At 34.2% G+C, this 24,873-nt stretch overlaps 1 protein-coding gene across 3 annotated transcripts in view; it reads right to left on the reverse strand.

Annotated features, from left to right (window-relative positions):
* CDH12 (cadherin 12) overlaps window positions 1-24,873 on the reverse strand; it is a 1,430,569-nt gene that overhangs the window by 29,570 nt on the left and 1,376,126 nt on the right. For all 3 annotated transcript variants that reach the window (XM_043974996.1, XM_043974997.1, XM_043974998.1), the window contains one exon: window positions 12,690-12,826. In XM_043974996.1, the coding sequence (XP_043830931.1) occupies window positions 12,690-12,826 (137 nt within the window). The remainder of the gene's footprint in view (window positions 1-12,689; window positions 12,827-24,873) is intronic.

The raw sequence follows: 24,873 nt of genomic DNA on the forward strand, positions 1-24,873 counted from the left end.
TGACTATTCACAGATAACTGATTCCAAACCTGACTCATCCAACATGTTCTGAACCTGAAGACATCTAATTTTCTTAGCAAGAGACATGGCAGACAAGAGAATTAATATTTTTGAGTACAAAAGTATTTACTAAGTATTGTGTAATATTATATATAGTATCACATCATCAAAAAATAGAAAAATCATTTATGGAGAAAATTAGTATATAGAAAACTTGATCTGATACTGTGGTCAGACAGACCATCCAAAGAGTATTTAAAATTGAAACTAGAAAAAAGGAAAAGAGACAAATTTGAACTGAATTCTTGGCCTTTCTTTTATTCTCACCCACGAGAATACTTATATTCCATCTACCGTGTTGGTATAACATACACCATGCATAGAAATAAGGTTGGAATTTAAGAGAATTTATCTAGTTCAAGTCATTAGACATGACCAGAAACATAAAAAAGAAATTTGTGCTGGACACCAAATACTTTTAAAAGTACTGAAATATTATTTTCAATATGTCCAGAATAACAAATAATTCCAAAAGAATGAAAAATATCATAAATAATATTTTAACCAAAAAAATCTCAGGAAAATACCATTAACTGCTCTTATATGTCTACTTCCAGCTCCATTAAGTGTAAAAATGTACATATTGAAAGCATTATAAAAAATTATTAACTATACTCTAATCTGAAAAAAATTATAACTGTACTTCTATGACAAATTATAATTATATGAAAAATTATATCTTTAGAAAAATTATAATTGGGCCATAAGTCCCTTTGTGGTCACCACTCAAATGTAAAAATATTTTAAACTAATTTAGTCCTAATTTGGGGGGACTAATCTGTGGATGACTCATCTATCTGGAGGACTAATCTGTGGATGTTTGACTGCTGTTAACATTGGCCATTTATAAAATTTCCCCCACTGCTCTACCCCCACAATTGGTTAGCAAAAGATTAAGAAGCTTCTTAATTAAATAATCAAAGCAGAATTTATTTATAAAAATAAATGTAAGAGATAAGGATTAAGAAATGCAAATTATACAACCTGTCTGCTTTTAATATAATAAGGACCATTGCCTCCTCTTGCCTTAGGGTATGCTGTTTGGAATGGTTCTCTCCAACTTTCAACCTTTTTCTCCTTCACTCCAACTTTCACTTTATAGAACCCCCTGAAAAGCCTCTTACTGTTTTGTTCTCCTTCCTTGCTCTTAGCTTTTTCTCTGTCTCCCCCCGCAGCATCTCTAGCATCCCTTTCTCACCGACCTCTCAGCATCTCTAGTCTCCTCTCATTCTCTTCCAGCCTCCTTGCGTCCTCCTCTGGTGCCCCATCTCTTAACTGTCTCGCTCCCCTGTATATATGTTCCTTCTCTCCCCTCAAACCTTGGGCTCTCTGCGCCCCCGAACATGCCAAGCTAATCCGACGGCCGCACTAGGGCTGTGCCCAGCAGGTCTCGAGGGGCCCGTGCCCCCTGCTGCATGCCTAGGACCTCTGCATAGGCTATGCTAGGGACTGGCAGGACAAGCCTGGGATCTCCAGGGCAGCTCCCCTCAGGGCGTAGGGAGCTGGGGCTTCTTCTTTTTTTTTTTCCTCCAGCTGTCTGACCTGGTGTCCTGAAGAGCCCACGGAGCTTTTTTGGCTCCGCTGAAGTGGAGGGGGAGGGGCACCAGCCCCTCACACAGAAAAAAACCCTGAGAGCCTAAGGCTTTTTAATCTCAGCCCAAAGGCAGGGTCCCAAAATCAAAATAAATTCCCAAAGCATATAGGATAAAACGTAAGAGAAAAAAAAAGTCTTTAGATGATGGTATTCTTTAGTGAACCATTTCTTTACAGGTAAACAAGTGACTGATAGTTTCAGAAGCTACATTTCTCTACAACTACTGTCTATTGCATTGAAAAACCATGTGAACAAGTGGAAAAAAAATTAAGGTGAAAGATTCTATCTCAACAAACTGTCACTCATAAATATGTTAAAATAATAAATCATTCTTTGATGGGATGCTTGTACTCAATTACCTGCTGGGGTTTTAATATCAAGTAACTCATAAAATAGAAGGCTGCTACCTATCTCAGTGGATAGAACACTGAACCTGGAGTCAGACCTGAGTTCAAACACAGTCTTAGATACTTACTATAGGTATGACTCTGGACAATTCATTTAACCTCTGTTTGCCTTAATTCACTAGAGAAGGAAATGGCAAATCACTCCATTATTTTTGCCAAGAAAACCCCATGGACACTAATTCACAGGGTCTCAAAGAGTTGGACACATTAACAAAGAAAGAAATGATGGAGAAATGGGGAGGTAAAGGGAAGGAAATGACAATATCCTTGATAGACACCACAGACAGATAATTAATTAGATTCAGAGTTAAGCAAGAAATAAAATTAGATTAAGTTTAGAAAACAGTGCAACATTTATCATCATTAAGTTCCTGTTGATTCTCTATTAATTCATTCAGTACATGATCTGAAAAAAGAATCAAAATTGCATCTGTACAAAAAGACAAAGAAAAGAAATATGGAATGGAAGCTGAGAGTGTTAAAATCAGGTTCCAGTAAATAACCTAAATGTGAGATTGTTAGGGAGTCTTGTGAACATCTGCAAAAGGAAGTAGTGACCACAAAGTGCCAGCATGGTTTTAGAGAGAACAAATCATGCCAGATTACCCTCATTTCATTTTTGACATGGTCACTAGCATGTTAGATGGGATGGAAGAGGGGAGGAGGAGAATAATATACATAATATTTTCCTAGATGTTTATGAAACTTTTGACAAAACATCTCAAAATATATTCATGGCTAAATGGAGAGATGTGGAATTGAACATTGTATGTATATGGGTTAAGAAGCTAGTAATCATTCAAAAGAACTGGTTCAAGTCCTAAGGAGCAATTATTAATGGCTAAATGTCAACTTGGAAGGATAGCTGTAGTTGAGTACCACAATGATTAATTAGTCTTTAGTGTAATGCTACTTAAAATTTTTTATCAATGAATTAGATAAACAGTTAAAAGGTACTGTTACTTTAATGATATTTTCATTTGGAATGTTTCAGTATTGAGAAAGGAAAAGAAAAAAAAAACTTTTGCTGTTGTCATATGTTGACCTTTTGATCCAATAAAGGATTACAAGAAGAAATTTAATAGAAAGTTCTGAAATGTGTATATAAAAATAGATGGGATATAAGCAATTTAGAATAGAAAATGAATTGTAGTTCAATTATTAAAGTTAAAATCACCTTTTTAAAATTAGAGGATGGTATCTTTTTATATATGAACAGTTTGATGTTTTAAAGGAGCCATGGATAACTTTTATTAAAAACTAGAAAAATATGATTATGAAGAAAAATTATTTCAATGACACAAAATGACATAGAAATCTAAAAATGGAGCTCTAGGGCAATATGGTATCTCAGCTCATTTGCATATGGTTGCTTTAAAAATAATATATATATTTTTCATAAAAGTATTTTATTATCTTCCAGTTACATGTAGAGATAGTTTTCAACATTTGTTTTTGTAAAATTTCTAGTTTAAATTTTTTTCCTACCTCCTCTCTGTCCCCCTCTCCCCAGGACAGCAAGCAATCTGATATAGCTTATACATGTAAAATCACATTAAACAAAAATAGGTATTTTTCAATGAAAAAAAAATCATATAATTAGTTGGAGACTGAGGAGCTTTTTTGTTAAAGGAACTGTTGATTTTATAGTGTAACTATTGAAATGACACCACCTGCTGGAGACTTACTGTAGAAAAGCTCCGCCATGACATGAAGGTCTCTGAGGGCAAGACGATGCATCTTTTCTTTGGCGTCAGGAAGTGATGTTTGCTTGTGGGAGGAAGAAGAGGGAGCCTGGCGCTCTGACTCTCTCTCTCTTCTGAGGACTCTGGTAGAGAAGGGAGCTAGAAATGCGATCTCCCTTTAATAGATAGATGAATGTAGGTCTTTCTCTCTCTTTACCAAATTCTTATTCTCCTTAATAAACGCTTAAAAGCCTAACTCTTGCTAAAGCTTATAATTTATTGGTGACCACTCATTAGATATTTTAGAACGTATAGCTAGAATTTTAGCCTTAATAATAGGAAAAAAGGTTGAATTGCTACGTTTTAAGTGAAAAATGAATTTTTGAGTACAAGGAAAATGTAATTTAAGTTGATTAAATTTAGAGAAGATTAAAGATAGGAAAATGAGAATTTGAGTGAAGAAACTAAAGAATGGTAAGAGAGGTACACTCAGAAGAGTTCTGAGAATCATCTTTGTTAGTGCTTTTGTCGGGGGGTAGCAGGACAATGAGTGTTATGTGAGTTGCCCAGTGTAAAGTGTCCGAGGTCACATTTGAACTCAGGTCCTTCTGAATCCAGGGCTAGTGTTTTATCCACTGCACTACCTAGCTGCCCCCTCATTAGGAGCTTTTAGAAGAGAACAGCAACAGGAGTCAGGAAGCCTTTGGGGACCAGTTCCAGATTGACCCAATAAAACAAACTTCTTTTCCAGCTATTGGCCTTAAGCATTATCTAGAATTTGAGACAGGAAGGTTCTCATATGTAGCTGTTAATCTTTTCTACCCAAACTAGCTTGAGAAGGAAAAGTAAAAAGGGTAGAGGTAAGTTTGGGGAATGCTTTGCTAATGCTGAGAGTTAACTGGAAAACACAGAATCCTGGTGAGTAAATGACTGACTTGACTGGTTTACTTTGGCTAAAGGTCAACCTAAGCTATTCCCTATGAACTCTGTTCTAAGTAGACAACACAACATCTTGGTGAATAAACAGCTGGCTAATCTGGCCTTGGTTTTCTAGTTCAGTAGCCTAAAGGAAACAGCTTTTCCAAATAAGAGGTAACACTTTATTCAATACCATTTGAAGCTGAGGAAAATTATGCTTTTGGAACATTATTATTAGAATTTTAAAATATGTGGTTTAGTTTTTACTGAACTGCAGTTTGAAAGAATGTCTGCATACCATGAAGCCATTAATCTATTTGGGAAAATTTGAATCATATGCAGTTGCGTCTTTGTTGTTCCTTATTACTCTCAAGCTAGACAAATCCTCTTCCTTTTCATACTTAAAATGACATAACCCCATGGATTTGGGTACTCAATATCTTCTTCATTCATGTATTTTTCTGCCATAGTTGTATATTTGTGCACCCACTCTGCCCCATAGATACTTCATGCATTGGTAAAAAGTATGCCCTAGGTTTATATGTAATTATAAAATATTTTATTATTCATACACTTGTTTAATATATAAGGATCTGTAATATTATTACTGAATGGTAAGTAAATAGTAGAATAGAAATTATTCTGGCATTTGTCTTTTATCCTCAGTGCTTAGCACACTGGTTGCCACATAGTAGGTGCTTAATAAATGTTAGCTTTCTGATCAAATTTATTAAGACCTCAATGTATCATTATTATCAGTGGCTACTTTTTGTAAATACAAATACATGGAGGGACTCAAGCACTAAAGTGGTGAGTAGGAAGATTATATTCAATCCTCACTAGAAGTCTTTATGTAAAGGTTTGTTGACCACATATTAGGCATAGTGTTGAAAGATTTCTTGTTCAGATTATAGTTGGATTAAATGACTTCTATAGCATCTCTCAAGTCTAAGGCTCCCTGATTCTTTGATTCTATAAAATAAATTATGAAGAAACGTGTGACCAGATGAGATGAGTAGTCATGTATTAAAAATGAGACAGAAAATGTGGAAAACTTTAGTTTTACACTGATATGTTGGAGATATCAAATGAAGCAGAAGAAGGCATCCAACACAGTGTGATTATCCTCTATGGAAGATTTACAGAAATTCATGTCTGAGAATCTTGCAGCATTAGGAAGCACAAAAGGGCTGATAGCCATACCACTGACCAGACAATACACAATAATCAAATCACAAAATCACCAAAGTGTCTAAGAAATGGTTTATCTAATGTTTGTATATTGATTTTATATTTTCAGAATAATAAAACATAACAAAATTCTTGATTATATAACAATAAAACATCTACATAAAATTTTAAGGCTTGGAAAGCCATTTATGTACATTATTCAAATATATTTTATTATATGAACTCTGGGGGGAAGTTCAAATATTTGTCAAGGTTTGGTCCTATTACTGGGCTATATATTAACTTAGATAATGAATGAATAGTCCAGCCTTCTATTAAATAGAACACTCAAATAATAAACTAATAAGTGGGTATTCTATACATAAGATTGAAATATAATCAGGCTAGAGGAAAGAATTCCTAATATTTCATGGCTTATCAGTAGGATATTTCAAAGTTTCGATGACATTAAAAATATTATCAATACTTATTGACTCTTATTCATATGGTTACTTTGGGAAATCAAATTGCCTTGTCCATTAGAATTTACTATTTAAAGTATAAAGTTTCTCTGTTTATTTTTTTTTAACAATACAGAGCAATTGGGGGCAGCTAGGTGGTGCAGTGGATAGAGCACTGGCCCTGGAGTCAGGAGTACCTGAGTTCAAATATGGCCTCAGACACTTAGCACACACATACTAGCTGTGTGACCCTGGGAAAGTCACTTAACCCCACTTGCCTCACTTAAAAAAAATAAAAACAATACAGAGCAATCTATAAATTTACTCAGAACAAAAATGTAAATGTAACAGTTAAGATTAAGAGATGCTAGCTAGTAAATGACCTTGGTTATTAATAGAGATTCAAGATAAAATGAGGAAAAGAATCCATGCAATAATATATCATCTAATTATCTGGATTTTTCCAATGAAAGTTCTTTTCTGGGTTATAATTATAATTTTCCACTTATTTTTCTTTATACATTATCTCTAAATATAAGTAATGATGTGGGGAAATGATATCAATCTATAATTTAGCTATTAAAAATAAACGAACACATGTCAGCAAGCATAGTGGTCCCACTTACAGGAAGTATTAAAAATGATCCATTACTCAACAAAGTCCATGAATATCAAATCTGATAGCATTCATTAAATGTTAGTATAGTTGACTCATCACAAAAGCTATGTTGCAAAGTGGATAGAGAGATGTCCTTGGAGGGAGGAGAACTGAGTTCAGATGCCATCTCTGACATATCCTGGCTGTGTGGCTCTGGGCAAGTTGCAAACTCTCAGTGTTCTAGGAAACTCTCTAAGACTAGAAATTACCAAGAAGTTACCAATTTACATTAATAAAGGGTGCTTCTCCATCTGAAAGTTTCCTATATCAAGCAATTACAAGTCCAGTCCCACTCCCTTATCACTTTCATCACCCATTTATGTGCATCCCCTCTTTTTGGGTGGTATATTAATTTAGTTTCTTTCATCATAGTTCTGATATATGGTGACCTAAATTATGTTTCATATAATACTCACAATAAACCGGAGAAGTATATGCTACAATCACCATTTTATGGGAGAAGAAAATGAGTCTCATATAAGTTGAGAAATACCAGTAGCTAAACAGCCAGGAATTGTGAGCATCAGGATTATAATCAACATCTTCCTAATGTCAAAGTGTGTATTGTATTCACTGCTACATGCTGTCTAAGTTTGATATATGCTTAAGCTTCAAGGAATGAAACCCAACATTGTTTGGACTATTGAAATATTAGCAATCATATGCTGTGTAATTAATTTAGCTATATATTTCAAAACTAATTGTTTTATAATGTCTGAATTATCCTTGCTCATTTGATACTTTTGTCTTTTATCTATTTGTATATTTCTTCAAAGAAAGAGGAAAATTATGTATTATATAATATATTATATATTAATTATATATAAGAATGCTATATATTATATATAATTATACTTGTTTCATATAATTTATATGTATCAATCATCATAATATTAATATTGACATGATATGAATATATTTTAAAAATTATACAATATATGTATTTATATAATACAATTTATTTATATATTTATGCAATATAATTTATTTATATATTATACAATAATTTATGCATAATTTATAATTATGATCATTTGATAATTTAATTCTAAATATTTTACATATATGTGAGTATACACACAAATATATATTTATAAATATATATATATACATATACATTAAATCACCTGTTTCATGGCAGCAAAAAACTAAAACTAAGCGAATGCCTATCAACTGGGGCATGGCAAAAGAAATGATGATAGTATATGAACTTTGTTTCTCTTTCTTTTCAATTGACAGAAGGTAGTAAAGAAAGAGAATAGATTTTTTTATTTAAAAAAAATTAAATCATTGTTGTATCTCCTCACAATAACTATCATAGTTCATTGTATAAAGTGGTGCTTTAAAAGTAATTATTGTGGGGCAGCTAGGTGGCACAGTGGATAGAGCACCAGCCTTGGATTCAGGAGGACCTGAGTTCAAATCTGGCCTCAGACACTTAAGACTTACTAGCTGGGTGACCCTGGGCAAGTCACTTAACCCCAGTTGCCTCACCCTCCTCCCCCCCAAAAAAGTAATTATTATGTTAGAATGAATAGATTTTTGTGACTATAGTTTTGAAGTTTCAAAGTTATTTATAAGAGAACTTTGAGGAATTCAACATGAAAAGTGAAATGAATAGAAGCCATTACTCTGCTAAGTTAATCTAAGCAATATTTTCCTCTAAAATATTCAAGTATTTCAAAAGAAAACTGTTCATTATCTATGGAATATGTGGTTAGTCAAATATAAACTCCAATTCAATTTGTAGGATAGAAATAGTTTCTATATTAATCAAATTTATCAGATTCTTTTAAAAATACTAATCTTTTTTTTTCTACCATTGAAAATTAAAGGGGCGGCTAGGTGGTGCAGTGGATAAAGCACCGGCCCTGAATTCAGGAGTACCTGAGTTCAAATCCGGCCTCAGACACTTGACACTTACTAGCTGAGTGACCCTGGGCAAGTCACTTAACCCCCATTGCCCAGCAAAAAAATAAAAAATAAAAAAAATTAAAGAAGAAAATTAAAGAAAACATTTGCTTTTCTGAAGTAATGACTTCTAAACCTAAAATTGATTTGGAACCTGAATGTTTAGGTTCATAGCACCAGAGTATTGTATTGGCAAGAACCAAAAGTTTTCTAGAATAAATGTCTCACCTTACAGGTGATACAACTGAGATCTAGAGGTTAAGTAACTTGCCCAGACTCAAAAAAGTCATAAGTTGAGTAGAACTTGTATTTGCATGCAGGCCTCTGCATCCAAATCTATCTAGGCCCATCTTGAAGAAAAGCATCCGATTCTTTAAAATTAACATGTACGGCCAATAAGGTATGATAATTAGTCATGAATGCTCAGGAGTTCTTAGAAGTCTGATAATCTAACACACAAGAGCAATAATTTTTTTTTTTCTAAAATATGAATGGACGTAGTTTTCCAAGTTCGACTTGCTCAAGTGAAGGGGAAAACACCATCCTCACACATGATGATTATCTCATTGACTTTTTTAAAAATCCAAATTATACTTAAAACTTCATAATTTTATACCCTAAGTCTCTGTGCAGTCTGTCAAATGCCATTACTTCATTTGAAAGAATGGTGTTCCTGATTTTTCCATTATTCATTCTGGGATGATCGATATTGATTCCTCAGTAAGAAATTTGACATCTCAAAGAGTATAGACAAATTGGTCCATGGACTCATAAGCTTTCACAGTGAGGCAATGTAATCCACCATGCTCATTTGTAGTGATTTTAGAACTATTAGCAAAAGTCATCCAACCTCCATTAAATACTTCAGCAATAGGGGACTCCCTTTTAGACAGTTCCAGTATTTAAGTTTGTGTTTACATATAACAGAAACATCAATCTCTGTCACTCTTCAATAGACTCATCTTCCCTCTTCTGCCAAGTAAAATGAATCCAATTGCTCCTCTACACAAGGGGCTTTCACATATTTGAGGACAGATATCAATTATTCCCATCCCAACTCCAAATCTTTTCTTCTCCCTGCCTCAGTTCTCTCCATTGATCCTTGCATTCCATTCATACTAAGGCTTTTTAAAAATTTAAATACATAGGATGAACCAGATGTCAAGAAAGGCAGTCCATTCCTTTTTCTGATGTTTAAAATGAAAATGATTAATCCAAGATTACTTACGTGGAAAGCACAAGCAAAATGAACAGTTGACATTTTTTTTTTTTTGCTTTTAAACACATCCCCAAAATAAATTGTTACACTTATATAACAACACTAAAAAAATGAGGCTAAGGTAAAAGTTTATTTTTTTAATTTTAAAAATAAGAATCTCTCTTCTGATTGCATGAAAAAAGTTAAAATTGCTTCATTTACTAAATAATACAGAAAAAGTGAATAATGCTTTTTCTTTTCCTGTCCCAAGTGAGAGGGAATAGGGATATGACCCTCCACTGAGATGGAAAGTGGCCCCCCTTTGGCCTAGTGATTTGATGTCAAAGTCTTAAAGCCCCTTAAAGCCCCCTATTTCTCTCTCTCTCTCTCTGTTTTTTCTCTAGAGAGAAGCAATAACAGGAAGCTACTATCCCCCTTTCTAAAGATAGGCATATCAACTTAAAAATTGCTTCATAGGGTCTGCACCGAGACATTATGTAGATATGATAAATTGTTGCTGAAACAGGAAATTTTGCAAAATAACCTATGGCTGAACCCCTGAGGTTGGGGCACTCTGATTCAGGAGACTTATCGCTGAATATCCGAGGAGAGAGACTTATTGCTGAACATATAGTATTAACCCAATTACCGCATTTTGCTCAAATTAGATATCTGTAAAGAGTATAAAAAGTGCTTGGTTTCCTAATCTTGGTGTGTCACACCTCCCAGTTGTCCCAGTGAGTGTGGTACACCTTTCTTTCGAAAGAAATAAAATCAGTGCTTTGGCCTCCTTTCTCCTCAAGTCTCGATTAGAGGGGTCAGTGGGTGTACTTCCCATCCCACTCACAAGTATCTTGTAAATTCTCAAGGTTAATGCCACAAAAACAAAAGCAGTACACAAGTAGAAAGATAGTAGTTGAACTACTATCAGTCTGATTAAATTATTTTGATATCTATCTAATGGCAGCAACACTGATTAATGACTGCTTTTAAAAATTAATGTTAAGTAGTATAGTCAATCCCAGAATTTTATTCCTCTCGAGAGTTTTTATAAAGGGGTCAGGACCATAATATATGTTAGTTAAAACTGCCATGTGCTCTACTTAAACCTGATTATGTTGTTGTTCTTTCTTTGTCTGCTGAGGACAGACTACTTCATCTCAGGATTATTCATTACTATGTTAGCTCCCTGCTCTACTGGCTGGTTTCATTAATGAAATTTACAGCCATAAATAAAGTTTACTTTTAAACCCTATTCATTCATGATAACAGGCTTTTCCAGATTCATTATATGTTACCTAGCAATAGTGGCAGTAAATGAGATTTTAAGAACTCCCTGCTTGCTCTTTCTGAATATGTATGTGTGTGTGTGTGTGTGTGTGTGTGTGTGTGTGTAGAAAAAGACACACATTTCTTCCCTCTATATATAAATGTATATGTCATGTTAACTTTTGTGCTTTAATTAAAACAATAGAGATGTGACAAATTGGGGGAAAACAATGAAGGCCCACTAGTCATCACTTGGCTGAAATTGATCAAGGCTCCTTTGGGCATTTCACCACTGTTTCCTTACCAGTTATGGTTATGGGGAAAGGTGTAAGTACATCTTTTTTTTTTTTTATCTACCCCCTTTCCTGGTTATCCTACATGAATGAATGCAATAAAGTTTACTGTTTAAAGAAAGCAGCCTAGCTGCTTCTGTCATTTACACAAAAGATGAAATCAGACCTAATGCAGTAATCTTGCATCATTTCATCACATAATTAACCAAAGAGAGAATCTAATTAAATATATCAGGAAATCTTTGTCAGGGAATACCTCAATCACAGCATAGAATCAAGTATCCAGTATCCATAATCAGAGTCAGCCATAGTTTTTCCATAGGATACTCAACTCTCAGTGTGGTAATCATAGTGACTAAAAGATCACTATGATAATTTTTGTATTTCAAGGGACCCCTTATACTAACTTTGGTTATGGGATTCTAATAGGGATAGTCCCATGTCAATAACATTCAATCTAGCCTATCATAATCATGTAGCATTCTGATTATGGGTTAAGCTGACTCCCAGAATCTATGGCCACTAGGAAAGAAGGAAAGACTTAGGTACCTAAAAATCTCAGAGTACTTTTTGGAAGGGTTGATTCTAGTTAGGTTCATTTGCATTTCTTCAAAATATTTTTACAAAAAATTGAGCCATGAGCATTGAAAGGGAGATTGAAAATTAGTGTCAACCTTCTAAGTGATCTCTCAGATGGGAAGTTGGCCCAGGCAAGATATGGAAAACCCACTTCAAACTTTCTGAAGGTGCCCTGGATTGGACACAGAACACTATGATGGACTCAGGCATCCTGAGATCCCTTGCATCTTCAAGACATTCTGATAGTGAAAGGTCACTTTATGTGGTGCTACCTAGATTATATGTTCTATGATAGAAACATGGTCCTGGATAGCTATCACTGTAATTCTGAATTCATGCTGTACAGAAAAAGGGTATACTTGCCCACGGAAATACTCAAACATCACTTAAGAAAACATAAAACAGCTTATAATGTGCCAGTTTATGGGTGCTGAATTCAAATAACCACTTGTTAAATAATATTGGTTCCATTCATGTTATACTTACTAATTTTACTTGCAATTATAGAGAAATTGTACTGTGGAGTGCTTTCTCTATCCAGTAATTCATTAGTAGCAATGGTTCCTTCAGTTCCATCTATTGTAAAGTAGCTGTCCCCATCACTCTTCCAATCTATGAAGTACCTACATATGAAAACAAGAGAAAGTGAGAGATGCAAATACAGGATGATTACTCATTTATTATACTGGCAGTCAGGTTGGCTTGACATGGTTCCTTATTTTTCTCCTCGCAGTCATTACCTGCCTTGCAATAAAAAAGAGTGTAAATGACAGTTTCTTTATTGCAAAGTCAGTATGCTCAAGGGGAAATGGGAAATAATGAAAGATTTAGTACTCCTGCTGTTCACATTATTTTAGGGCCTTGACACCATGAAAGCTCAGCAGAGGCTACAGAGTCCCACGCTGACCATGGCTTTCCTTACCAGAATGCAAATTAAAATATTTGCAAGTCATGAAAGACTTTTTAAAGGAATGTGGGGGTTTAGGAGGGAGAAGAGTAGCTTCTAGTACCATGAAACAAACAAATATATATATATATATGTATATGTATATGTGTATATATATATCTATATGTGTATATATATATACATATATATATATATGAAAAAAACTGAACAGTACTTATTTTTGTACCAGAAAATAGATTCACATTTGAAGAATTAAGGCAATTTGCCCCACAAAAAAGTTGCGTGTAATCCTGAGGTATTCCCCTTGGATGACTTTTTTTCTTTTGGTTCTCATACCTCTAATTCACTTTTTTTTTTTTTTAGATTTAAAGGGTTTTTAATTAATTTGTTTAAAACAATATTAGACAATACAACTAATTAAATGTCCTTAGTAACTATTTACAGTTAAATTAACTTCAATGCAGAAAATAGAACTTTGCATTATTCCCACTAAAGCCCCAAAAATCAGAATTTTTCTCCCATTCATTTTTACTTTGGCTTTTTGTATTTTGCATTAAACAATCTTTCTAGGTTTCTTTGTACCCCTCATCCTTGTGAGACTTAACCAAATGATACTGTTGCTGCATTCATATACCACAATTGATTTAACTATTCACTGGCTGTTGGATATTTGTTTCTTCAGGTTTTTTTGAAATTATTTAAAATAATACTATGAAAACATTTTTTGGTGTTATTTTTCTATTAATACTTCCAAGGCACAACACCCAACAACAGAATAATTGGGTCAAAGAATACAATTATTTTTGTAATTTCTATTGCATATTAATAGAATGCTTTCAAAAAGGTTCTACAAGAACAATTCCAACAATTTAGTTTTATTGCTTTTAATTATTTTTTGCTAGTTTGATAGGTATAAGATGGTAACTCGAAAGTTATTTTCTTTTGAACCATTCAAATCACATAATTTTATATCTGAAAAGAATGGCACTCATTCAGTCCAATCTCCTCACTTTCCTAAAGAGGAAACTGGTACCCAGAAAGATGAGATTTTGTTTTTGCATCCTAGATCATATAACTAAATGTGGTGGAGCCAGAACTTGAACTTAAGTTTCATTATTCACTTTCCTCACTTCTTTCCATTTTACCACTCCAGAGGCACAGTGGTACAGTGAGAACTGTAGTGATCAGGGAGTCAGGACTCTGTAGGTTCACCTCTGTGACCTTTAACAAATAATCCTTAGTAGTCCTCTAAGTCTGCTTCTTCAGTCAAATTCAAATAAAATACTCATACTATCAATGTTACAGCACTGTTGTGAATGTGTTTCTTAAATCTTAAAGTACCAAATAAATGTAAGGATTTAGCATCACTGCTAAAGAACAATTAAATGAATAGATTATTGCTGTAAATTACTCAAGACAAAAACTAAGACTTAATTTAAACTCCTTGGAGATATATTTTTAAAAGTACGAGAAATGTTCTAAGGACAGTTCAAGGAACCACCAATTTTGGCATGGTGGTAATCCTTCAACCAATACAGACAGTAATGCCCTCTGCTCTTCACCAAATGTTCTTTGAAAGTTGTTGTGACTGAAAAACCTCGAACTCCCCAATACGCCCCTATTAATTTAAATAATCTAGAAGAGTGCATATATGTTTGTAGACAAGGCCATACTCAAATGTCTTTCAGGCTTGGTAGGACCACCAAAGCTTATGGTATGCTGACACACAGCCTTCAAGAATCTTGGGTCATCTTCATGTCAGAATGAAGCATTAGAGTAGAGATGTTGTTAAAGTCTAAGAAGTTTTCCCAAAAATGTGTAAAATGATAAAAATTCTGTTTCTTCCTGATTTCAGATTTTTTTTCTCTTTAAAATTCCCCAAACCTAAAATACCCTGCCTCTAAATGGAACAGAAGCCATTACAAAGAATTACAGAAACTGCACATGAAGTTTAGGAAACCTGTACACAGTTCCCTCGAAAAGACTTTGATTTATTCATCATCTCTCACTTTGGATCCATCTGCACTGCTCTGGGTGGGACTCTAGTCAGTTACAGCTGATAGTTTCTTTCCTCTACATCTGGCAAGTTTCTCCCAGGTACAGAAGAATTCTTTGGAGATTTCATTTTCCTTACACCTTTCTGCCACTTTTTATGCTTCTCTAGGGTCTTATATTTGAAAGTCAAATTTTCTATTCAGTTCAGGTCTTTTCATCACAAATGTCTAAAAGTACTCTTTTTCATTGAAATCCCATTTTTTCCTCTGAAAGATCATACAAAGTTTTGCTGGGTAGGTAATTTTTGGCTATAGTGTCAGTTCCTTTGCCCTCTGGAATATCATATTTCATGCCCTCCGGTCTTTTAATGGCGATGCTGCTAGATCTTGTTTTATCCTTATTGGAGCTCCACAGTATTTGAATTCTTTTTTTTTCTAGCTGCTAGCAATATTTTCTCCTTGACCTGGAGTTCAGGAATTTGGCTATAATATTCCTGGACATTTTCCTTTTGGGAACTCTTTCAGGAGGTGATCGGTGGATTCTTTCAATTTCTATTTTACCTTCTGCTTCTAGAATATCAGGGCAAATTTCCCTTACAATTTCTTGGAAGATGCTATCTAGGCTTTTATTTTGGTCCTGGTTTTCAGGTAGTCCAGTGATTTTCAAATTATCTCTACTGGATTTATTTTTCAGGTCAGCTGTTTTTCCAAGGAGATATTTCACATTGCTCCCTATTTTTTTCATTCAATTGGATTTGCTTTACTGTGTCTTGATTTCTCATAAAATCACTAGCTTCCATTTGTTCAATCCTAATTCTTAGGCAATTATTTTCTTCAGACAGCATTTTTATCTCCTTTTTCATTTGACTTTTCAAGTTGTTGACTTTTTTCTCATGACTTTCCTGCATTGCTCTCATTTTTCTTTCCATTCTTTCCTCCCTCTCTCCACATCTTCCCTCTATCTCTCCTACTTTCTCTTCAAAGTTCCTTTTGAGAACTTCCATGGCCTGAGATAAGTTCATATTTTTTTTGGAAGCTTTGGATGTAGGGGCCCTGAGGTTGTTATCCTCTTCTGAGGGTATATCTTGATCTTCCTTGTTGCTGAAGAAACTTTCTATAATTCTCAACTTTCTTTGCTTGCTCATCTTGCAATCTTTTACTTGACTTTTACCTCCCCACTATGGGGCCCTCTTTCTAGGCTACACTACTGTCCCCAGCTTCAGAGGGTCCCAGGTGTTTTGGTTTGAGGGAGGGCAGGTTTTTCTCTTGCCTAGCCTGTTCTCTGGTCTGAAGATAACCTTAAGCCAACCTACTAAATAACCAATGAGCAAATCTTTTTGTGGTGTGGTTCTTAGCTAAGATGAGCCTGTGCCCCTCACCCCACCTGGGCCTCCCACTGCTCAGGATTTTTTCCTGGTTCCCTGATGGGGAGGGACAGCCAAATTCCTCCCTAGGTCCCGCTGACACCCCTGCACTTTCTCCCCTGTCCAGCCGTTCAGCCCTCTCACCCGACCACAAGCTCAGTTCCAGAAGACGCTGGTGCTGCAGCTGATTCTGAGGCTCAGGGTTAAGTTCCTCCAGTGAGGTATGCCTGGGGTATCTGTCACAAGACCACAGGGTTGGTCTTTCCTTGCAGCCCAGCATGCCCCCCCCCCTTTAATCTGTCTATGGCTAGAAAATAATCTCAGCCCATATTTTTGTGGGTTTTTCTGCTCCAGGGGTTCTTTTATTGCTGTTTTTGGGGTAATTGTATTAGGAGCTCTATGTGCTTAATGCCTTTCCCCCCCTCTCATTCACTTTTTACATCACCATCTATAATAACTTTGGGGCATATTTTGACAAAGAAGTAATGTTTAAATGAAACCAAGGAAATTGGGGATGTGTAGTGTTATGAAATGTGAAGCAGATTTATATTCAGCAAACCTCTGAACCATGGCTCTGCTATTCACTACCTGTGTGACTTTATAAAACATTATTGAATCTCTCTGGGTCTCAGTTTCCTCCTCTATAAAAATATAAGGTTGGACAAGATCACCTCTATGGTTCCTTCTAGCTTTAAAATTATGGTCTTATGAATAACATTCCAATGATAAAGCTAAAATAGTTGAGTATTTTGAATAATGAATGAAGAAACACAACTTTATAAATATTTTAACAGGAAATGATTTCCAAATCCTATAGGATTATAGATTTAGAACTAGAAGCACTTTAGAGCCTAGCCATCTAGTCCAAACTCCTCCTAATATGCTAAGGCCCAGAATGGTTAATCAACTTGCCCAAAGCCTCAGAGGTAGATTTGGGTTTGAACTCAAATTTCCTGACTAAATGCAGTGCTCTTTCCTATTCAAAGAGAATTTTATCTTTGTCATTGATGTATCATGTGACTTCAGAGTAATGGAAATTTGTTGAGATCTTTCTAGCTCCATTTAAAGAAAAGGTGGAGAAAAAAAGAACTGAATCTGGCTGAGTTGTTTATTTTGATTATTGATTTTTAATTTTTTTTATTTTGAAGCATGTTTTTAAAAAATCTTAGAGCCCAAAATAACTCAAAGATAACCCTTTCTCCACTTTGTGCATTTCCCATGCTTGATAGCTAAAGGACTTTTTTTCCCCCAATACTTTTCCTTCACAATTCTTCTTTGCAGTTGAGCATATAGCCAGCTGAAAAGGGAAAAATGTTCCCCGGTTGTCCGAGAATTGGATTTTCTTGGCAGGATAGATTTCATGGACTTGTAAAAGTAAGAAGGAAGCACATGTCTGGGAGAAAAACAACAAAATAATTGCCAGACATTGCTGTCACCATATTAGCTTTGTTCCTTTTAGACAACAGTATAATAGTTTCCACACAAAGTTTGTCTTATTGGTGGTACTGGGAAGGAGCCTTCCTTCTATAGAAACTCATATTAAATATCCAGCATGAATTGACAGTCATACCCTCCCAATGTAGGCAGAAATTTCTACACTTTCATTTGATTCAACAAGGTTATATAAAATAAGACTTTTTAAATGAAGTTCTCGTTTTGCATTTGTGCATATATAAAATTTTTCCATCTTTTAAGAATTCATGAATTTACTGAAACAGATATTTGTTTCATTGATATAGACCATGGGTTTCATATGGCTTGATATACAATATTTGTGAGTTAGTATGGCAAAACAAAAGTAAAATAAACAAAAGAAAAATTACCCTGTGGTCAATCAAGTGGTAAGTCTCTTTGAATGTAGCTTAGTTGGTCCTTGGCTGACAGATACATAATCCTTCATTATACCTATATTCAAAGTCTGTGTAGCTTACTAGGACCTGTAAGAAATTTACTGTTCATTGGCATATCCTACCACTTCTATGCCATGAGGAATTAAACTAGGAAATTACCAGATTAATATTTCTACATAGATCCTCATATTATATTTTATAAGCATTTGTGGCTCATAATGTTGTAATTAAAATTCTCTGTTTAGCATTTAAAGCTTTTCCTAGAATAACCTCATTTTAGCTTTCTGGTCTCATTCTCATTACATGTAAAATGTGTTTTGTTCAGTCTAATGTATTTTTTTTTTGCTATTTCTCCCATATGACACCATATCCAATCTTTTTGCCTTTACATTGACTCTCTCGTCACCTGCCCATTCCTACAATGTACTCCTTCCCCATAATGCAACTAGGAATTCTTGCTTTCATTTTTTTTTTTTTTAGGCAGGGCAATGAGGGTTAAGTGACTTGCCCAGGGTCACACAGCTAGTAAGTGTCAAGTGTCAGAGGCCGGATTTGAACTCAGGTACTCCTGAATCCAGGGCTGGTGCTTTATCCACTGTGCCACCTAGCTGCCATTGCTTTCCTTTTAAACCCAACTCTGATTCCACTTTTTCCATGAGGTCTGGTTTTATTTAATATTTAAAATTTTTTTTTTGGTTTGTTTGTTTGCTGTTTGTTTTGTTTAGTTCAAGAAAAGAGAAGCAACATGGTAGGTTAAGAAGAAACCTGGACCTAGATTTAACTGTTAACTTCAAATCTGCCACTTTCATGCTCTATGCCTTATACTGCAGGTCACATCATCACTGTTAATTTCTGTTCTCTTAAATGTACACATAGGGTAGGATCATGACATCTCTTTCACTTCTAATATACTATGATGCTATCCCCAACTTTCTAGAGAATGAGTAGAAAGCTTCCCTCTGTAGTTTTACAATAGTTTACTTTAAAAACTAGGAATAAACCATAATAATTATATTGATAACTAAACAAAGGAGAGCAAAATTTAAAAAAGAAAACTATAGACCAATTTACTTAATGAATATTTTTGAAAAAAATTTAAATAAAATAATAGCAAGGAGACTATAGTGATATGTAATAAACATCATATTTTATGATTAGGTGGGATTTACACAAGGTATGCAGGGCTGGTTCAATATTAGGAAAACTTTAAGCAAAATCGACCATAATAATAACAAATAATAAAAATATGATTATTGATATAATGGAAGTAGAAAAAAAGCTTTTGACAAAGAAAATCATCCATTCCTATAAAAAACACTAAAAAGCATTGGAATAAATAGAGCCTTTATTAAAATGGTAAGTTAAATCTAATTAAAACCAATAGCAAGAATTATCTCTAATAGCAATAAACTAGAAGCTTTCCAATAAGATCAGAGGTTAAACAAGGTTGTCCAATATCTACATCATGATTAAAGAATATTTTAGAAAAACTAGCTATAGCAATAAAAGAAGAAAAGAAAATTGAAGGAATAAAAATAGGCAATAAGGAAGTAAAATTATCAATCTTTGCAGATGTTAGTTATGATGATATATTTAGAGAACCTGAGAGAATCAACTTTAAAAACATGAACTAGATGAAATAATTTAACAACTTTAAAAAGTTTAAGAATACAAATAAATAAGGATATAAATAAAAAGTACATAAATTATCAGCATTTCTATATACTACCTACAAAACAGCAGGGATAGAAAGAGAAATTTCATTTAAAATAACTATACAATATAAAAGCTGCCAAGACATATAAAGGAATCATATAAACATAGTTACAAAACACTTTTCACACAAATAAAGATCTAAGCAATTGGAGAAATATTAATTGTTCATGAATAGGCCAAGATAGGATAAAAAATATAATTTGACCAATATTAATTTACCTATATAATGAGCTGTCAATCAAACTACCAATAAATTATTATATAGAGCTAAAAAAATATTAATCCTGAAGAATATCAAGGGAATCAGTGGGGAAAAAAAGTGAAGGCCTGGTGGCAACCAGATATCAAACTATTTTATAAGATAGCAACCATCAATATAATATTGTAATGGATATAAAATACATTGGTTGATCATTGGAATAAATTAGTGACATAATATACAAAAGAAATTGACCACAGTAATCTAGATTTTGATAACACTGATTTTTGGATCTGAGTTTTTGAAGAAATAACTCACTATTTGATAAAACCTTCTGAGTGTAACAATTGGAATGACATCACCTGCTGGAGACTTACTGTAGGAAAGCTCTACCCTGAGGAGAAGGTGCCTGAGTGCAAGACATATGGCTTTTCTTTGGTGTCAGGAAGTGACTTTTGTTTGGGGGAGGAAGAAGGGGCAAGGCTGGTGCTCTCGCTCTCTTTCATCAGGAGTCTGGTGGAGAGTGGAGCTAAAAATGCACTCTCCCTTTGATAGATAGATGAATCTAGGCCTTTCTTTTTTCTCTTCACCAAATTCTTATTCTCCTTAATAAATGCTTAAAAGTCTAACTCTTGCTAAAGCTTATAATTTATTGGCGACCATTCATTAGATATTTTAGACAGACTAGCTAGAATTTTAGCCCCTTACATGAGGAAACTGGAAAGCAGCCTGGCAGTAACTAGGAAAAGATAAGATCAAAATGGGTACATGATCACACATAAAGGATAATATATCCATTTTTATATAAGCTCAGAAACTCCTTCTTTCTAAGGTTTTTTTTTTTCTTTTTAGTGAGGCAATTGGGGTTAAGTGACTTGCCCAGGGTCACACAGCTAGTAAGCGTTAAGTGTCTGAGGCCAGATTTGAACTCAGGTACTCCTGACTCCAGGGCCAGTGCTCTATCCACTGCACCACCTAGCTGCCCCTCTAACGGTTTTTAAGATTTCTTTGCTCACAGATTACAGAATAACCAAATTAGCATGATAAAAATCAACCCAAAGTAAATAGCAAAATGTAAATCAATACAAATCAGTTTAACAACTCAATTTAAAGCTGACCCTATGGTTGGATTATGTGCAGATGGGAAAGAAAAGGAGGTCTAGATACTTGATCAGGAACAATAACAAAAATTCACTTTCTTGGGAAAGAAGACAGTGCATAAGAATTTCAAAGGGGCATTTAAAATTGTTTATTATCTTGGGGGAAAGTACATAGGGACTGTCTGGTTTCAGTTTGAAGTCTTTGAGCAAAGGACATTTTGCTCCTATTAATCCAGGGTCTCATAAAATCCATATATACAGGGGCAGCTAGATGGTGCAGTGGATAGAGCACCAGCCCTGGAGTCAGGAGTAGCTGAGTTCAAATCTGACCTCAGACACTTAACACTTACTAGCTGTGTGACCCTGGGCAAGTCACTTAATCCCAATTGCCTCACTAAAAAAAAAAAAATCCATACACACACACACACACACACATGTTTTAGCTGATATAGTTTTAGTAGATTTACATATGTAAGAATTGCTAAATAGGGTCCTTGCTTTAAGGAATCAAATAATCAATCAACAAACATTTTTAAAATATTTAAAACGTTCACTATTCAAAACGTTGAGGATATAAGAGCAAAGCAAAACTATCTCTTCCCTCAATTAACTTGCCTTCTCTCATGGCAGACAAATATGTACATTTGAAAAGAAAGGGAGGAAAAGGCTCTACTATCCAAGGGTCCTCATTTAGAAGGTGACACTTGAAGGAGAGTTAAGAAAAAAATTCTAAGAGGTCATGGTGAGGAAAGAGTTTACTTCAGGGAAGCCAGTGAGTGCCAATGCATGGAGATCAGGGAGAGTACATTGTACATGAGTAATGATAACAGTCTGACTGGATTGTAATATGACTTCAGCATTTAAATGAAAGCAGCTTCTGATGTTGGTTTCTCTTCATAATTGAGCATAGCATTATCTCAAAGAATACTTCTAATAGACTGGATCATTATTATTGTTATTGTTTTCCTTAAGTAACCATTATGCTCTAGAAGCATGTTCATTTTTTCCCCATTTGTTTATCTGTCTTCCTAATTTAAAAAAAAAAGGAACAAAAAGCAAAATTTTCCCCCATTCTCTAGGAGAATAATTACAAAATTAATTATTAAGCTTTCACTGCACTAAGCAACATCACTGGTATTATACCAAGGTTGTGTTATAAGTGTAAAATAAGATAAAATTAAATACCACATCATAGAAATGTTATATTAGTATTAAATCACATGCATTAATAGTGCTCAAATTAAAAGCAGCACATTAAATCAATAAATTAAATAAAATTAATCAAGTTAATGTTTTTTTAGGAGTGTGCTCTTTGTAAATTTTATGTCTTTTAAGTAATAAAAATGGATGATTAATGTTTTTTTTTTGTATTGCAGTACAGAACAATTTATATTGTCCAGGTAAAATTAATACCATTAAATAATACAATATTTTTGGCTCTTGTTGGCAATAGCTAATGCTATATTTGCCAGGTTGCAAATAGGAAAATGGTGGTAAGACCTATGAGGATTTTCAAATGATTATGTCTATAGCAGAAACATTTGTTGATTGTTGATTTCTGTAAAGTTTAGCCAAAAGTCAAGAAACCTGGGAAATTAAATGTGCTACTTTCACCTTAGAAATATTCCTTTTTTGTCAGATGTTCTCTCTATATAGTTTTTAAACTCTTTTGATCCCCATTTCAAAATACCAATATTTTGCTTTTCAGCTATTTAGACAGTTTTTGGCTGCTGGATATTATGACAAGACAATTCATAAGTGTTCATATTGTATTCCCTTATTGGTGAGTTCACTGATGGGAAGTGTAGTTTTCCCCAACAGGAAGGAGGAAATGAGGAAGATATGTGATGGGAGATATCAAAATGGGGGAACAGAGAATCTCAAACTCCAAGAACAGGAAAGAAAGCTATAGGTGAAGCTGTGCCCCAGGTTCAGAGTTCAGCAAATTGCAAATGAATAATGCATCTATTTTTTCTTAAATATGCATTTTTATTTAGTTTTGAGTTCCAAATTCTATCCATCCCACCCTCCCGTCACCCCACTCCCTGAGGTGGTAAGCAATCAGATATAATTTTTACATGTGCAACTATGAAAAACATTAACATATTAGTTATTTTGTATAAGACTCAAATAAAAGGGGAAAAAAGTGAAAAATGGCAACCTTTAGTATGTGTTCAATCAATATCAGTTCTTTCTTTGGAGGTAGATAGTATGCGTCATCATTAGTCCTTTGGGATTGTCTTGGATCATTGTATTGCTGAGAATAGTTGTCATTCACAGTTTTTCATCAAACAATATTGCTGTCACTGTGTACAACATTCTTCTAGTTCTATTCACTTCACTATATACCAGTTCATATAAGTCTTTCCAGGTTTTTCTGAAATCATCAAGCTTGTCATTTCTAATACTCAATAATATTCCATCAAAGTCATATACCACATCTTGTTTAGTCATTTTCCAACTGATGGGCATTCCTTTGATTTCCAATTCTTAACCACCACAAAAAGAGCTACCATAAATATTTTTCTACAAATAGATCTTTTATCCTGTTTTTTGGGGATAGCAACCTAACATGGTATTACTGGATCAAAGGGCATGGAGAGTTTTATAGTCCTTTGGGCCTAGTTCCAAATTGCTCTCCAGGATGATTAGATCAATTCACAACTCTCCCAAGAGTGGATTAATGTCCCAGTTTTCCCACATCCCCTCCAACATCCAACATGTTCCTTTTCGGTTATATTAACCATTCTGGAACAATTGTTGTGGGTTTATTTTATAACCTGAAACTTTACTAAAGTTGTTAATAATTTCATAGTTTTTTTAGTTGATCCTTTAGGATTTTCTAATTATACCATCATATCATCTGCAAAAAGTGATAGTTTTGTTTCCTCCTTGCCTATTTTAATTCATTCAATTTATTTTTCTTCTCTTATTCCTAAAGCTAACATTTCTAGTACAATATTGAATAATAGTAGTGATAATAGGCATCCTTGTTTCATTCCTGATGTTACTGAGAACACATAACTTATCCCCATTACATATAGCAGTTGCTGATAGTTTTAGATAGATACTGCTTAGCATTTTAAGGGAAAACACATTTATTCCTATTTTCCTTACTGTTTTTCATAGGAGTGGGTGCTGTATTTTGTCAAAAGCTTTCTCTGCATTGAGACAATCATATGATTTTGTTTGTCTTTAACAAAAAGTCACTGCAGTGCATTACTAGCATGCCACCAAAGTATGATAAACGTAACACAAAGTCTGATCTTCAAATAATATTCATAACAAAACAAGCCATGTCTTAAATCTGTTGAATTGACCCAATAATCAATTCCCTGTTACAATTATGATGAAGATATTTCCGTTGTACAGAAAAAATGAACTGAAACCTAAGTGATAGATTCATTTTCTTGGGTGGATTGAGGAATTCTAACTCTTTAGATTATGTCTGTCTAGCCTGAGTGATAATGGCAGTCCTGTTGTGTTCTATTGAGGATTCCTTTTTTAGTAAAAAAGAAAAAAAAAGCTAATGTTCTCTAT

Source organism: Dromiciops gliroides, chromosome 1 (genome assembly GCF_019393635.1).
Source record: "Dromiciops gliroides isolate mDroGli1 chromosome 1, mDroGli1.pri, whole genome shotgun sequence".
NCBI classification, from domain to species: Eukaryota; Metazoa; Chordata; class Mammalia; order Microbiotheria; family Microbiotheriidae; genus Dromiciops; species Dromiciops gliroides.